The 17,092-nt window shown below is 36.5% G+C and overlaps 1 protein-coding gene across 5 annotated transcripts in view; it reads right to left on the bottom strand.

The window, feature by feature from the left end:
* Positions 1–817: 817 nt before the first annotated feature.
* The window catches only part of LPP (LIM domain containing preferred translocation partner in lipoma), a 173,713-nt gene continuing 157,438 nt past the window's right edge, over positions 818–17,092 (bottom strand). For all 5 annotated transcript variants that reach the window (XM_072408256.1, XM_072408254.1, XM_072408255.1 and 2 more), the window contains 3 exons: positions 9,611–9,789; positions 6,976–7,096; positions 818–6,009 (listed from right to left, as the gene is read on the bottom strand). In XM_072408256.1, the coding sequence (XP_072264357.1) occupies positions 5,881–6,009; positions 6,976–7,096; positions 9,611–9,789 (429 nt within the window). In that variant the 3' untranslated portion in view covers positions 818–5,880. The remainder of the gene's footprint in view (positions 6,010–6,975; positions 7,097–9,610; positions 9,790–17,092) is intronic.

Genomic DNA, 17,092 nt, shown 5'->3' on the forward strand with positions numbered 1-17,092 from the left:
TATTTTTTATGTTCTAATGCAGCCCATTTTTATAAACATGAACAGCATTTTGCCCCATCATAAAAAGGGTATTGTGATACATATGGGAGAAATATTATGAATCTGACTATAGAACATTGCATGCAATGTAAAATAAATCCTCACTGACAGTTAATGAGTTCTTTGTGCTTAAAGTTTGTCTGCAGGAACTTTTTAGCACAGAGCTCAAGTCTTTAAAGTGGACCTTAACTCAAAATTTTTACGTTACATAAAACGGGTAGCCAACCCTTTTATATAAAGTAAAAATTCTATTTATTTTTTATTTAAATGCAACACCTTTTTTTTAAAGAAATAAATCAATATGCTCCTCCAGTTGTGGGAAATTTTTATAATGGCTAGAGATCACCAGGTGGAACAGTTGAGGCATTTTAAGAGAGGTGTCAGTGTCATCAAACAGTATGTCGGTTTTATTTCCTAATAATCCTGCCCCTGCCCCATAATTTTATTGTTACAGCTTTAGAACATTTAATATAACCCAGACCACATACATTCATGGGAAAAAGCTAAACAAGTTGGGTCTCAAACATATTGATAAGAAACGACTCTACAGTGCATAATTTAATGGATAATGTGTTACGGCTGACCTTAGTTTATATAAACACAGTAGCAGTTTGAATATTGTTTCATAGTTTAAAAATATTCTATAATCTGCATTTTTCCCTATACTTATGTATAAATGTCACAAAGGGGTTGTCCTTGGTTGCTTGCTTGCCCTGTTGATACCAGATATGTGTGCATCTTCCCCGCACTCAGCTTGTCCATTAACACACAAAACATGTTTAATGCAAATAGAAACTTTAATGTGAAGCGTGTATATTATCAGAAAAAAATTTCTAGGTACAAAAATCTTTAAAAAAATCAGATCAGAACATGGTAGAATAAAATTGTAATTACAATTCTATTGATTACGAATCTTATAGCAAATCTTAGGTAATTTCATACTTTCTTGTTGTCCAGCCATCTTATAAAAGGGCGCCAAAAATAAAATCCTATGTTGACGTTCAGATGCCTAATTTGTCACAGGAGGTGCAAATTCAACACATGGCAAGAGTAGATTTCCTTTATCTTTGGTGTTAAGTTTTTTTTTGGGTCAGTCTCTCTACTGTACGGTTTGCATTGTGCAAATATTGCTTTCTTTTGTACCTTCAATGTTGTGCTGTACTTGTAATTTTGTAATTGGGATTCTCTGGTATAAATCTGTTTCCAAAAAAACTGAGGCCCTTTTGTAGCCTGTGTCAACACATAGAATGGAACACCAGACAAAAAGCTAGACAGACAGATTAAATACATACATGTGTAATGTTTTACATGGCAAAGGACCTGTAACTGTTATCCTTGTTCACACACCTCTCTCATATTACACAACTCCTCTTCCATCTATTTTGCCTGCCTATACACTAGCAATCAAAATCAGCATCAATACATTGCCAATCTGCAGTCCATTGAGCAGGAGAGGGACACGGAAAGCTTCATCGTATTGGCTGCACACTGTGTCAGCGTGTTTAAATGAAACAGACATGAACATGAAACAGAAGCTCTGGACTGCAATATATTAATCAGGTCACCCAATCCAACTCAAGCTTGGGGCGTATATATGGCCAAATTTTACTGATCCAAAAGTTTGGCACCAACACAGAAGTTATGGATTATATTGAAGCAATAGGAGCATTTTATACAACCACTATATAAATGTGCAGCTAGGTCAAAATCAGCAATGGTGGGTTTGGGTGCTGAGACAAAAATACCACGCTCATTTCTCAGGTAATTTATTAATGTATGTCTACCAGTTCCTCTATTACAGAACACACAAGGTGTTTGTGAACTATTCTAGTGCTACCTGACTTGAAGATATGATATCGGTTTCATAAGCTGGGGAACTCCAAGATACTAAAATGTATGTATTGGCAGTGAACCCATCAGTCAGAATACAATTGTAGGTCACTGCCAGTCTATGCAACATACTACAGTGATGTTTCTTATTGTAAATTCTAGATCCAAAATTTACAGCAAGATATATTGTCATTATACATAGTTGATGACAGTAAATGTACACATACGGGTATATGTTTTTTTCTAAATTACTAAAAGGGACTGTTATTAACACTACCATTGTAGTGCTGGTCTGAAATGGCAATCTGAAAACTGGCTCTTCCTAGAGGTAAATTTATAGGGTTCTCAAACACACCTAGGCCTGCACCGTCTCGTCTTGGATGATCATAGGTCACCATTAAAGGATCCAGCTGCACACAAACAACCTTTGTATCAGGGCCTATCCCAGCAATAAAGAAAATGTCTTTTACACTATTCTCAGCTGTCAAAAAAAAAACAAAATCATTGTTACTGAGAAATGTTGTAGAAATATAATACTGGAGTGTAGTATAGTGTTCACCAGTGTTCTGATATACAGCTGACAATCAGATGCAGAAAATGCAAAATACAAACATATGATGGCTCGTAGTGTAGCAGTTATATAGTACCATATTTTCACATTGCTGGTACACATTCAATTGCTTAAAAAAAAAAAACAAAGAACTAGATACAGTGTATGAAATGTTATTCATTTCCTGAAGACCATAAACCTCGTCAGAAAGATTGCTCAAGTTTAGTAATGACTAGAATGATCCCTATACTTCTATGCATACCAGTTGTTACTAAATGACATAATATTGTACTAAATCTCAATACTATATTATAAATTTCTACCACAGGGATTCTCAACAGGGGAGGAGTTTGGGCACAGGCGGAATCTGACCCCAGCACTGCTGCAGCAACTGCAATGGGCTTTTGTTTAATCCTGGCAGTTTGCATTCCAAGCACTGTCCAGTGGAATCCATCTACTCGACTACCTGACACCATCTGACATCAAGTATAGCACAACACTGTAATGGAAAGCAGATCGACTCTTGTTTAATTTGATGCCTCTTTAACAATTCTTGGCCAATATTTTTTCTATTTAAGCCAAAGCCATTATTTTTCCCTCTGACATGATTAGTAATATGCACCTCACTTGGATGTCAGTGGTAGTAGTTCACATTGGTGTCAGCAGTGGCAGTGAATGCCCCATTTTCACTACAGCCCATGGCACCAGTGTTCGGTACATACCCTGCTCTAACTCGCACCACGCCAATCTAAGGGGCATTTTTTTTTTTCCCGGACACCGGTGTGAGAAGCATTACAAACCACTAACAGTAATTCAAAAATATATTTTGCTGTTGAATGCTAATGTTGTTGTACTATTACCACAGTAATGGATATTGTGCAATTACAAAACTAGCAACAGTTTTATATTTAAAGAGGTGAATTTAAATATTTAGTGTTTACATTTTTTTTGATACCTACAACTCATTAATTGCACCAAAATTATTTTAGGGGTTCTCCAAAACCTGTTATTTTTTTTAAAGGCTTGCTCTGGGGTAAAAGGTTGAGAGAGGCTGTTGTAGCACATAATACTTACATAAATTTTGTGTATGTCATTTTAAGTTGGATGACGGTAACTTTTGCTCAGTATGGAGACCATGAACCTGAACTTGCAGTATATATTTTCTTTTACTATACTTCTGTACTGAGTTCATATGTGTTCTTATTATGAAGCTATAGGAAAAATGTAGTACCCTGCAATATCATGCATCACATAACCACTCACACCAGTACAATGTGGAGCTGATTATGTGTCCAGCACTTTAAACTCAACATTCTGCTCCCTGTTTTATTGAAAGACTAAAAAAAAAAAATCATATGTGATTCTCTTTTTTTTTTTTCTTCAAAACAGTATTTGTTGAACTAAGTAAATAACTGCTTTCTCTTTTCATACAGCTTATATGTAGTAGTGCAGGCTCTGTACTGAAATGAACCTAACCTTTAGTTTCCCTCCTAACAAGATTGGAAATTAAAACAAGATTAGGAGGTCTCATGGCTATGCAGAAGTCTAATTGTGCAATTACAGTTTAGTGTTGTGCTATCAATTAAAAAATAGGCTAAATGATTGTAAGCGTAGAATGGCACCTTATAGAGCTGAGCAGTAAACACAGTTTTCTAGTAATGTGATTTTGAATGACATAATGACACAATGGATTTGTGTTTAACAGATGTGTCATGAGAAACATGGTGGTTGTCATTCCTGAGCTTCATTGAAAATGCTGGTTTCCTGGCTGTAATGCAGGCCCTATTTAATGCTTTCGGGGCCAATGACCTAAGATAACAATCAGCAAATAAGGCCTTGATACTTATCTGAACACTTGTTCCATGTTAGGGACTCAAAAGAAAAATTAGATTTCCTTTACAGCCAGACAGCTAGCATTTTCAAAATAAAACAATAGCAATGGCCCCCTGGTTTCTTAGATCCTATCGGCACTTTGAAATTTGCACTAGACCACATTATAGGAAATCAAGTTGAATTTTATATCAACAGATATACCTTAATCTTTTTCTAAGTAACCATGAATGACTAACTGTAATATACAAAAATTCCACTTTAAAAGCAAGTTCTAATACAAAAAATATACAGTATATATTATATGTCTCTTTATAAGGATACAAACATGAAGCTCGCCTAACCATAATCCAATGTTACTGGAGCTTACATGATGCTTACAATAAACTATAAATTCCTCAAGTCTAAAAAAACAGTCTGATAAGGCAAAGTGGCGGCAGATACTTGTTTTCTTTAATAGTCTGCTTTTCAAAGCATGTCAGAATTTATAATATGAATCCCTGCTGCAACAAGAGAGAAGGAATGACTAAATAATACGTCCCCATAACCTACAGCTTAAAGGCAATATCAACTTCCAACTCCTTTATAGGAGGAACTTAAAAGGGCTATAGGAGGCTGAGGGATCAAGAGAATGACTAAAGCCCTTTACAATCATGTGGAAACATCTAGCTAAATGTTAAATACTAATGATTATCTATCACATTGGGCTCAGCAATGCACCGCATTTTCACCCTGTATTACCTTTATCCAGAGCTGCAATCATTTAAATGTCTTCCCATACACATTACATACTTGCTTGGCACCCTGCATCATATTGTGATCTGTTATGTTGTTGTTATATGTGATATGTTATTTATAAGGCACCGTGTTAGGTTGTATATCACTGGATGACGAAGCAAGGTCCATGTCGCAAAATAAATCTCCAAATGCTGTGATATATTGTTGTTTGCAGTGAATAGATGCGGGTCTACACTTGGATAATTAGGACCACGTACCAATGATAATGAGTATGTAAATAAATTCAATCACAAACAGAAAACACCATCACCAGCAGCAGCCAAAAAATAGTTATATAGAAAAGCAAAGCTAAAAAGAAGAAAAAAAAAGTAATGCAAGAAACAGTGGAGCTTGTGTCAAAAAACGCTCCCTCCCTTTAATAGTGGATGTGCTCCTAATACAGGCACAGGATATGTGAATACTGCTGCATGCAGAGCTGTTATGTACTGCTCACTGTCAGCCAATCTTTGAGCAATACAGCTCTGCAGGTACCTCCAAATGTATAACTTGGCATGGTTTGTAAAGATATTCAAGGCTGTTGTTTTTGAAAACTGAATATCTGTTCCTGTGTTTTAAGTGTTTTCTAAAAGTTTTACAAGCTGCTGTTTACTCTTCCTATTTTGTGAATATATATATAAATATATATATAAATATATATATATATATATATATACACACACACACACACACACACATGTACATACACCAAGCTTTCTTTCTGCAGCAGATAGCATCCAATATAGATCTGTTCTGAAGATTCTTCTGACCTATGGAGGCAGATACTGGTTGGCTTTGATAGTAGCAATGAAAAGTGTTAGGGATATTCTTGACATTCAAGTGGAGGTGCTATTGGTTCACAGGTCGGTGCTGGACTTCGCAGTAAGAGCCTGGATACGTGTGGAGTTGCAGGACTTGCAGAGGATGTGTCCATCCAATGGATAGCAGCCTTGGTTTTCCCCTTCAGACAAAAGGCTTCCACAGTCCTGTAAAGCATTACATTACAGAAATAATTTAGCAACAAACGTAAGCATTCAGTAGGGTAATAATACTATACAGTAAAACACAGCATTTGTGAAAAATCACCTTAAGCTTGGCTAAACTCAAGAACTTTGTTTTCACCAGGTGATTCTTTCATTAACTCACTGGTTAGGAATATGGATCATTTTCACCTTTTTCCATGTTTATAATAGATGTTCTGTAGTTCACAGAGGTAATTGGGGCTTAACCTTTATTACAGCATAGGCAGTGCATTTTGAGCTTACTACATGGGGTTACAAAATAACTAGTTTTCTGGTAGGAACAACAAGTATTTAATTACACTTATCAAACAGATATACCAAAGCTGATTGAAGGCCATAGAAAGCATCCTAGTACTCCCCATGTTCATAACATTAGCTTCCTGTATGTGAGAAGTTTCAAGTGGGCATTTCAGCATCAGCAGGTATTTTTAAGGATAACCATAAAGTTCCACTTTAAAATTTGGCATCAGGTAGGTTCTTACTGCAGAGAGGGAGAGGCAATGTCCCTTCTGCTGTAAGTATTCTTACCTACCTGACCACCACCCAGCTGTCAAAAATCGCTGAACTGCTCATGCATGGCTCTTTGTTTGTTGCCAGCAATACCAAATCCAGCCTCACTGGCGGTTGCAGAGTGAATTTCCCACACACTTGCTTTAGATTTACGTCACCCTGGCCCGAGTGATCAAGATGGTTAAAGGTCAGGATACAGAAGCAAAAAGGGAGAAGATGATGGGAGAGGTGAGTGATGGGAGAGGTGAGTATCTCCAGGATTTATTTCTGCTTTAGGACAAAAGTAAGTGGAGCTGTATGGGCAATAATTCAGCATATAGATTCAGATCCCTACAAATATCTCAAAGCTTAAATTTAAATTTTGATTGAAGTAAACCATTTATACTGGCATACTGCAGCTTTCACCCTAGGATGACATACCTCACAGCGGTAACACTGCACATGGAAATCACGGTCCAGAGCTACAATGCGAACAGTCTCCTCCTGGCCAGGAGCAGGCATTATTGGTTCCTTACACACAGAACACCTTGGAGCAAACTTCCTGCAGAAAAAGCAGAAAACAAAAATGATCTGTTTAACATATTATACAACAGAACTATGCAGAAATATTAACATCTGTTGCGGACTCAGAAGAGTTGACAATCAATGCCCCTGCCTAGGGTCAGTTTGCTCAGAAGTCCTTTAAGTTAAACCAGGCAATCCAAAGGATGGCGTGAACCAAATGACTCTATAGTAAAAGCATAAAATACTGCACCCAAAAACTGTTTGTAGTGCTATAAAATGCGCTGTCCATATATCTGTTCAGTTTCTTTACTCACAGTTAGTGTTTATTGTTTTTTAAAAATGTCTGTATCTCTAAAAGGTCACCCATTTAGGTGCATGATGAAAAGTCATGGAGAGTAGAAGGTTAAGGTTACAATTCTACTCTTATGTTGGCTCATTCTCATTAATTATATTAGTAATCATACAAGATATTGATGTATGACAACCTTTAAAATATACAAATTCTAATAAATGTTTACATATTAGGCTGATCAATCAGGCATAGGTTCTTCACCTTAATAGTTTAGTGGTGATTACACTTTAATAAGGCTTTCATGATTTAGCATATAGTATACATATATTCTTCTGGCAGCAGCACACGGAATAACACACGCAAAACACTTCCCCTGGGACTACAGGGCTTCAGGACATTTAAATAAAAGAGAGATCAAAGCAAGAAAGTCAGTCTTAGGAAATTCTTTTCCTGCTACCCAGGATTTAAACACGCCACCCAGGGATTAAGTGGATTAGGAAAAAAAAAAAGTAATTTCCCTGGCCACAAATAAAGATGTATTTCACCTGACGCTTGACTGTGAACAAAAAATGTTTAAGTGTTTAGCTAGCATCAAGTTAGCAGCTGGTCTTTCTAAGTGTTTAACAGTAATGTATATATGAAAACATTAGTCTGGATGCTGAAATACAATACTCCACCGACTGAAGCCTGTGATTTTCTACTGTATTTTGTAATATTGGTAAAGCTATTTACCAAGAATAAAAAACATGAAAATCCCTAAACAGTCATTAGGCTAGACAGTCATTGATTAGTTACAACTAATTTCATTCTTTGCTAATATTTCAGCAGTTGAAGAGCTGCAAGGGGCATTTAAAAGTAGTGAGTGGTTTGGAAGATTGGGAGAATGGGAGGGGATTATTTATGGGAGGACGTGGTAAAATAATTGTTTAGACAAGGATCTTGGGTTACCATTTCTCTGTAGCTAATTACTGGCACTTGTACGTAATATAAATGTGGTATGTTGGGTGAATTTACTGGTATCCCAACAGCAAAAAGATTGCAAGTGTGTAAAATGTCTGTTTTGTAAATATTAGATAATGTATATGCAGGTTATTGGAATAGCCTTTTGGACCTTTTAGTCCCCTTACCTTAACTGTCTACTGAGATGCAAAAAAAATGGTAAATACTTGAACAGAATACTGGAAAAGGGTTAAATTTGTAACAATATTTTACTGGTGTTTGTGCCTTCCTTTCCAAGCAAAACAACATTGCTATTTCTTGCACATATGTCAAGGGGTCTATAAGTATAACTACAAAAACCCAAAACCTAAAAAAATTGTGAACTATTCTTCACTCATCCGAGTCTAAAAAGAAACAGTTTGCTACAATCAGGATTTAAAGTTTATTGTGATTTTAGTGTACCCCTTTTTGCATGATGTTCTCTTCCCAAGACAGGAATATTTTAAACAAGGTTTTAGTATTTCCTTGTGGGACAGAAGTGTTTGGTGGGAGGTTCTATCAACAATGTCATGTGTCACTGCGGATAACACAATGCTTTCAAATTTGTTACACTAAAATTAAGGTTTACTTTTATACCACTGCCTTCATAGTTCCTATGGGGTGACATACCACGGTTGTCCTGCTCTTCTAGGTAAATGTCAAAGGAACATGTATTGCTTTGGCACAAATACAACCTCAAAAGCATCCTATGGAGGAGTCATACTGAGCAGTCCTGCTCATTAGGATTCATCCTTGTCACTGCACCACACGTATGAGAGATAGATCTGGTTTGTCTTCAAAACGCTTTTTTCTCTGTGATGTCAGTTGGGAAAGACAGTTTTCAGCAGCAGTCTGAAGCCATTTATGTCACAGGCATCTAATTAGTTTTTTACTACAACTACAAGACAAACCAAAAAGACCCAAACTTACAGATGCCAGTATTGATTTCTTGTAGCAACTGAGGGGTGTAATATATACTAACAACCTCAGAATTCCTGTGGTGTACCTCTAATTATCCTTATGCTTGAAGAATTGTATATACATATGCACTAATTACATGGTGCTCTCCAGTCACACAACAGCAGTCCTCACAATATGATAGTGGCTTAGAAAGGATGAAGAATACATGCACTTAACTGTAGCAGAAAATATTCCATGTAAATGGTAGGTGTGGATATACATGTCAAATTCCATTTACAAATATGTATGATTCAAAGCCAGGGACAAATAAAGCTACAGAATTGTTAGAAATCACTAAGAGTAACTAATATAAATTCTTACTTGTGGAAATCCTCAATGCAGTGAATATGGCCTGATGCATCCACAGTGAAAGGAATTCCATCCAGGCTACGAAAGCACACTACACAGATGAAGCACTGAGGGTGGTAGGCCTTTCCGGTAGCTCTTAGAATCCTCTCCATGATTGGCTTGGCACAGACGCTGCATTGCTCCAGAGTGCGCTGCATGAGGAAATACAACAAAGCTTGTCAGTGCTGGTTGTAAGATGTGGCAAAACATTTTGCTAAAAAAAACAAAAACGATTTACAAAATATTATCTTGTTTGTTCACTCGAACAAAGATCCCACAACACAGGTACTCATATTTCTATTTCAGCTTTTTGTGCTTTTTGATACTGTGGGTTTCATGAACAAGCAGATGAAAGATGAAGTTGAAGATAAAATATTGAAGATGACTTTTTGGCTACAGAGTTAGGTAGATGTGTGTAAATTGAACTAGCTGAACAAAATTACAAACTCTCTGCTAGGTGAGACATGCAATTATTTATTCTGTGTATTTAGCCATTTTCCCTGAGATTTTCCAGAGTACCAAAATGCACTTTTAAGCAAATAAACATTATCCTTAGACTGAACCTTTAAAAGCAACCAACCAAATATAGCACAGAAACTTTATTCCTTTAATAAACACTTTAAGTTATTTCACAGGTCAACCTTTTCCTCTCTGAGTTAGAGATCCCGTTTCTTTTTTTTTAAATACACAACGTTTATTTTGCCACAAATATTGCTCCCTGTGGAAAAAAAGTACGCTTTCCTCTGGGAAGTAAGAAAACAGAAATCTAACCCATCTTTTTGCATGCTGTTTGCTAAAAGTTCACATTTTTTGCCATTTCTGGTGAGCTCAGCCACCTAATGATTTCTTGCCTGTCTTTAGAATTAAAGTGATGAGCTTTGTGCCCTTAAAATCCCAGATATAAACAATCCAGCTGCCATATAAATTAATATAACAGATAATGCAATAAGATAAGATGTACCACCCAAACATCCAAGGCACAAAGATATTATAGCAGGAATATCTTATAGGTAAAGACCCAAAAATCCTTAAAAAATGGAATGGAATGGAAGCCACAAGTTATATATCAGGTCAATACGCTAACTTTATTGGAAATCCAATGTTTGGATGGATTAACACTTTAACAAAAGAGCACTGATGCCACCATTAAAAATTATCTTATGTGATCTAATCTCATTTTTTCAATCCACTGAAAAGCCAGGAGTATGCCCAGGAGAGTAGTATCATGGCATCTACTGACTAATTTGTCAAAGTTTTATACAATGATAAATCTAGACATTACTACTTCAGGTCTGACCCAGAAAGAGCACAGACTAATTAATTTTCAATCAAATGGAGCCATCCCCTACCTTCCCGTATGCCTTGGATGCTCCAACAGTGACATTTTTTTTTGTTATTCATTCTGACTCTTCACCAGCTATGGGTGTTATTATTATTAATAAACAGGATTTATATAGCGCCAACATATTACGCAGCACTGTACATTAAATAGGGTTATCCACCTTTGTATCATGAAGCACCTCCTGTTGCATTATCCATTATATAACTTTAGTAAAAACAACAAGTGAGTCCCTTTCATCGTGGCCACAGATGTGCACACTCTATACATATTTATATATATATATATATTACTAATACAATTTCCAAAGGAAATTAACTATTAGGTGTTAAACTCTTCAGAATCCAGCAAAAACTGAAAGATTGTTTGGGTAAAACAACCCAATAAAGCCTCACACAGTTTGCTATTCAATTTTAGCTTTAAATTTATTTTAAATAAACACAGCATGACTAAATGGTGATTTAACAAAATCTAACAGCAAAGTTTCTAAAGGCACATGGCATTGCTGTGATACTTGTACCTATGTCATTTAAAGCTCCTAGGAGTCGATCATAAAGCTGTACTGATGGCTCAATCTCTCTATCATGGGACGAAGCCAAGCAGAATGTGAGCTGCCTCCCAGCTGGGAGGCTCACACATACAGTCAGAAATTAGTCTGACAGATAACCCCACTGGCACTCCTTTTGTGTGATGGGGACACCTCTATCTTGTGCCTAACTATGCAACACCCTGTAATTTCATTAAAGTACACCCTGTGCCTAGATACAACATGTACAATAACATGATACTTATAAAACACCTTATATGCCCTTTAAATGTACACAAAACACTATCTACTAGTCACTACTGCCTTCCCTGATTACATTTTCTGTTATCTTCATCACAGAAAAAATAGCTAATATTCTGACCAATTTAAAGTAACTTGATCTGGAATTATTCATTTGTTTTCATGGACAACAAGGCATTTTACAGTTAAAACAAAAATACCGCATATTTTTTCAGGCAACATTTTATAAATACCCTACAGTAACCGAGACGAAATCTCCTTATAACGTCCAAACACAAACTTAAAAATCACTGCTTTTGGATGCAGGCTAAGGAAGAAAAAAGTAAACCTGGACCCTGACATTACATCTCCCTGTCTCCGAGCACCTTTAACATTGTCCCTTATACAACCCTGCCTCACACTACTGACTTTGAACCTCCAAGCACCACAGAAATTGTACCTTTCTGCAATCCAGGGCCCCAACAACTGCACCACTGACTGAACCTAACTGCTTCCCAGCAACATTGACAAACTACCTTTCAGCCTGACAACCCCTCTACGCTCACCACCACCCGGAAACTCCACCACAATTCCCTCTTGTCACTTTTAAATGGACACACAGAGATAAAGACAGCTGTACCAGCAGATTTTGATCTTGTTCTCTACCTAATCCTCATTCTGCACAGAAAATGTGGTGGAAATGTCACCATTGTAATGTGTTCCTGGAGGTAGATTGTGGACACTTCCAAACTGAAAGGAAGAAGACAAATACAGGTGTTGGCAGTTCAACACCAAACTTTATTCTTTATTTATTTTACTTTCAAGGTAAGCATATTTTTAATAGTACTATTTTAGTGGAGATGAGTCACTATTTATTGCTGCTCTTCCCTAAACAATGGAGCTTATGTTATTTTTTTTTTTATATATGCAAACTATATCAGGAAGGAGTTATGGGGGAAACTAAATTTGTATTAGTTGTAGTTACTGTATTCTTTTTAAATATGCATAAACAGTGTTCTCCCCAGCCCCTTTTAACTGGATGCACCACCTGCCACTTTTACACAGCCACCTGGCTGTTCTTGGGTGGTTACTGAAAAGTTGGGTCAAAAACGGGCACATGACAGTTGGGCCATGAAAAAAGACAATGGAAATATGTGGCATACTAAGGGGTTGGCATTTTAAAGCTGGAACAAAAGATATATATATATATATATATATATATATATATATATATATATATATATAAAAATATATATATACACATTTTTCCCCAACATATATATTCACACTCCCTTCTCATCGAACACACTAATTTCATAACTCATTTTGTAAATATGTCATACATTCAAACTGGATGGTGTCAGTTATCTTGTCAATTAGTGACACCCACTAAAAAACATCAGCATGTAATATTTGGCATGCAGTGAAACGTACAGATTAACACTCTATCATCAGATTACACTGTGAAGTGTAGGGAGGAATGGCTTTCCTCTCAAAATAGAACTTCTGCAACAGAGAAGCAGACAAACTTCTGACCAGAAATAATTCTGCAATAGCAGAAAAAGAAATGACTGAGACATTTGCAAAACATATTAAATGTTCCACTTGTCAACATGGATTTAAAATGAGTGCCACAAGTAACGTTTGTGTTGCGTTGAGTATTTAGGTGTTGTGTTGAGTATATAGGTAGTATTTAACTTCCCTCACTATGAATACATTAACTAAATGGATAAGGCTGAATCTGAAAACACATATAAAAATTCTTAGAGAATCAAATTTCAGATACACGTGGGCTTATTTATACCAGATCAGGTATTAATATCTGCTCCAAACATCACTCTAAAATGACTTGATTAGTTCACAGCAGGGCCTACAGTTTGTTTCGTCGCCATGTTCCCTGGAAAACAAGGTGCCCAACAAATGGCCCACTTACATATGTGGCAAAAACATTTACTAGTAAAAATAAATTGTTATGGTACAAAAAAATTATCTTCTATAATCAGGTCAAATGAACTTGCCAAATGCTTCCTTTATCTTGTCTAAAGAATTAACCCCTAGGAAAGGATCATTGTAGATGTTTAGGCTGGTAAGGTGATATAGTCACATAATGATACATTAGGATTTAATTTGCAGTAGGCATGAGATTGGGAGGAAACAAGCTCCTAATCACCTTCCAAGAGCAAAAGAAAAGATCTAGAGATAATTGTATCACTGAAGTGTTCCACCTGTGCACAATCCAAGCCATTTTGTTCTGGTGCTACATTCACAGTCCAAATAAACCATTACCTAGACTGGTTTAGTTTGGTAGGTCTAGGTGTCATTAGTGACACATGTTCCATGGAACTTGAAAAATTGGCAGCAAGGCTTTGTTGCAGAAAGAGACAGGCGATGTTACCTGCCTGATCGCTCCCCCTTCAACTGTCAAAATGTGTCATCTGCCCATTGCTCACCTCAGCACTGGATGCAGGCATAGCCAGCAGATTCAGACATCTCCTGCGCAGGAGGCACATCATTATAGCCCAGCCAATAAACAAGGACACAGATCGCAATGAGGAAGAGAAAGAAGGAGTTGTTGGTGCTTGCGACAGAACAGGGACAAGTGAGTATAAACTGGGTTTAGTTCTATTTTAGTTGCCAGTATCTTAAGAAAGTGTTTCTCAACCAGGGTTCCTCCAGAGGTTGCTAGGGGTTCCTTGAGCAATGAGCAGTTTAAAAATCCCAGGTCAGTTTAAGTGACCTCCTTCTGTGCCATTATTTGTACAATGATTTGTCATCTGTGACCCCTATGTATTGCACAGTGTTGAATATATTGTCAAACGTATTTTTCTAGGTGTTATTCAGTCCCCACTGTACAATCTTTATAATTGATTAGGGATGAGCAAGAATGCCTCTGACATTCTCGCGAAAATTTCCTTAAATTTCTGATGGGTCCGCAAAATTTTGACGAACTGATTTTGCGGACCCATCAGAAGATTGAGGAAATCATTACAGGATGATCAAATTTCAGATGCAGCCCACGGCTGCATTCATTCATGATGAGCACATCTGCGGTACTCCTGTGTTCTTGGATAGAAAATCTCTATCCAAGAACACATACTACAGGGCTGCATGCAAGAATGGCCCGATTTGCTGCTATCCCTAGTAATGATGGGCTCATAAATGTTCATGCAGTGGGTTAAATATGAGTTAAATATAAATATTAAATATGAGGCAAAATCTGATATTGGTCAAGAGGATCAAAAGATTTTGCCAGTTTTGAACTACTTTTAAACATAAAATCTGTTGTCCACTATTACTCACAAAGGTCTTAAATAAGTTTGTCTATTCCTAACAATAATAGCTGACTTCTATAATTACCTTCATGACTTTTGATTTTTAAATACTACTACTATGTTTAGTAATATTACCGGGTTAACCAAATACACTTCTCGCTCATCATATCCTTTCTGTTTTTTGTATATTCTTATCACACCATCTTGGAATGAACAGATTCCTATGGTCATACTTTAGAGATAAATGATCATATTCAGCATTTTAATTGAAATAGGTATGGTTTCTATATCAGAAATGGATGACCTGTGATTCTGTATCAGGGGAGGAACTACAATTCTCAACATTTTTTATCTGCCAGCTTAAGCGTGCTTATCCATGTTTTAGTTGGTGATGTTCAACAAGAAGCAAAGTACCACCCCACTAACCAGGCTGCAAGTTGTACATTCTCTGTCAGGCAGCACCCACTGTGACTAATAAATGGTCCAACTGTTGGAAGATGTCAGATTTCCAACCCCATCAAAGATGGGCTTTTTAAAATGGCCAACAACTTTGTACAGATGTCAATATTATTCTAGCAATAATTACCTGACAGGCCATATGAAATGCTTCCTATGACATTTTGACTGTTAGTCTTTCAGCCATACTTTCAGACAGTATAATACATAAAAAGTGATGGAACATAAATACATGATTCTGGAACCCATCCATAATCAAATTGCAAGACTTCTTTTGCAAATGTACTAAAGGTATCAAAATACTTCACAAATTTATGGCAATTCAGAGAAGTGCAATCAATTTATTGTGTCCAGGGTTACTACTATACAGCTAAAAGCTTTAAATAAAACATTTTCAGGCATGCCAGACAGGAGCACAATCCTGTTACATGTTCTTTCTCCACCTTGAAGATGAAACATTCTTGGAATTACTGAGCTTTATATAAGCAGAAAAGTTTGTGATCGCCTAAGTTTTCTTCATGGTTAATCAAGCGTAAAATACCAAAGCTTGTACTTGCCTTTAGGTAGTGATTCATTTTTTCTCAAATCACAGCCAAAATAGACCATATACATCAAAAACTGCTGAAAAAAAGGATTCCACGTTGTGCACGTTTTTATGTGCTCAGTTTGCTCTGGTAGCTCATGAAGAACATCTTTTTTTTTTTTTTTTATCACTGATCAGCACAGGAGCGCAGTTATAAAACTGGCCAAAATCAAAAACCAAAATAACTAAAATATGATTGTTTATTGTTGTAAACATTTCTACAGAAATCAAAAAGTATTTGGGGTTTACAGAACAAGTAGTCTGTTCATCAAAGCAGAACTTTGTTGTTTGTTGTTCAACTTTGTTGAACATGTTGTTCATTGCATTGCTGCTTCTCCAATAAAATAAACTTACCTGTTAGCTTGCATTTTTTATATTCATCCCCCGAATACCCAGCTGCTGGGAATGAATTAACTCTTTGCACAGGAGGTACGCCATTCTGGCCTTGCAAATTAAGAACCCGAACCTAAAAGAAGACCAGGTGAACACGGCCGAGCTAAAGCCAAAGCAAGCAGAGCTGAGTGCATTTAAAAAATGCAATCAGGCAGGTAAGTTTATTTCATGCAGGAGGGACATTGCTTGCCTTTTTTTTTAATGTGAAACATTTATTGTATATGGTGTCAATTTTCAAATTTGATCTAGAGATAGCTTTCCATTAATTTGGTTAGAAATTTGTAGCATATTTTTGCACATTATAAAATAAGATTGTAACAAAGATACTGCTGTTGTGTTATTAGCAGTGTGAAGTAGGAGGTCTTTTAATAGCTACATTTCTAACTATTAGGACAAAAGTGAGTATGTCTTATACATGTTGAAAAATGCAGGGCTTAGTTTGAAGTTTACATAGATTCCTAATACCTTGGTCTTTGCCAGCATAACTAGTATATAAAAGAGATTGCTATGGAAATGTTGGCAGTTGCTTGTTCTCAATGGGCTTTTATACCCTGCAATTTGGTATATAAATAGGCCTGAGCCAGGAACAGAATGAACATGCAGCATGTATTTTGATTAAAAAGTCTCTTTTAGTTACACAGATTTA

Source organism: Pyxicephalus adspersus, chromosome 4 (genome assembly GCF_032062135.1).
Source record: "Pyxicephalus adspersus chromosome 4, UCB_Pads_2.0, whole genome shotgun sequence".
Taxonomy (NCBI): Eukaryota; Metazoa; Chordata; class Amphibia; order Anura; family Pyxicephalidae; genus Pyxicephalus; species Pyxicephalus adspersus.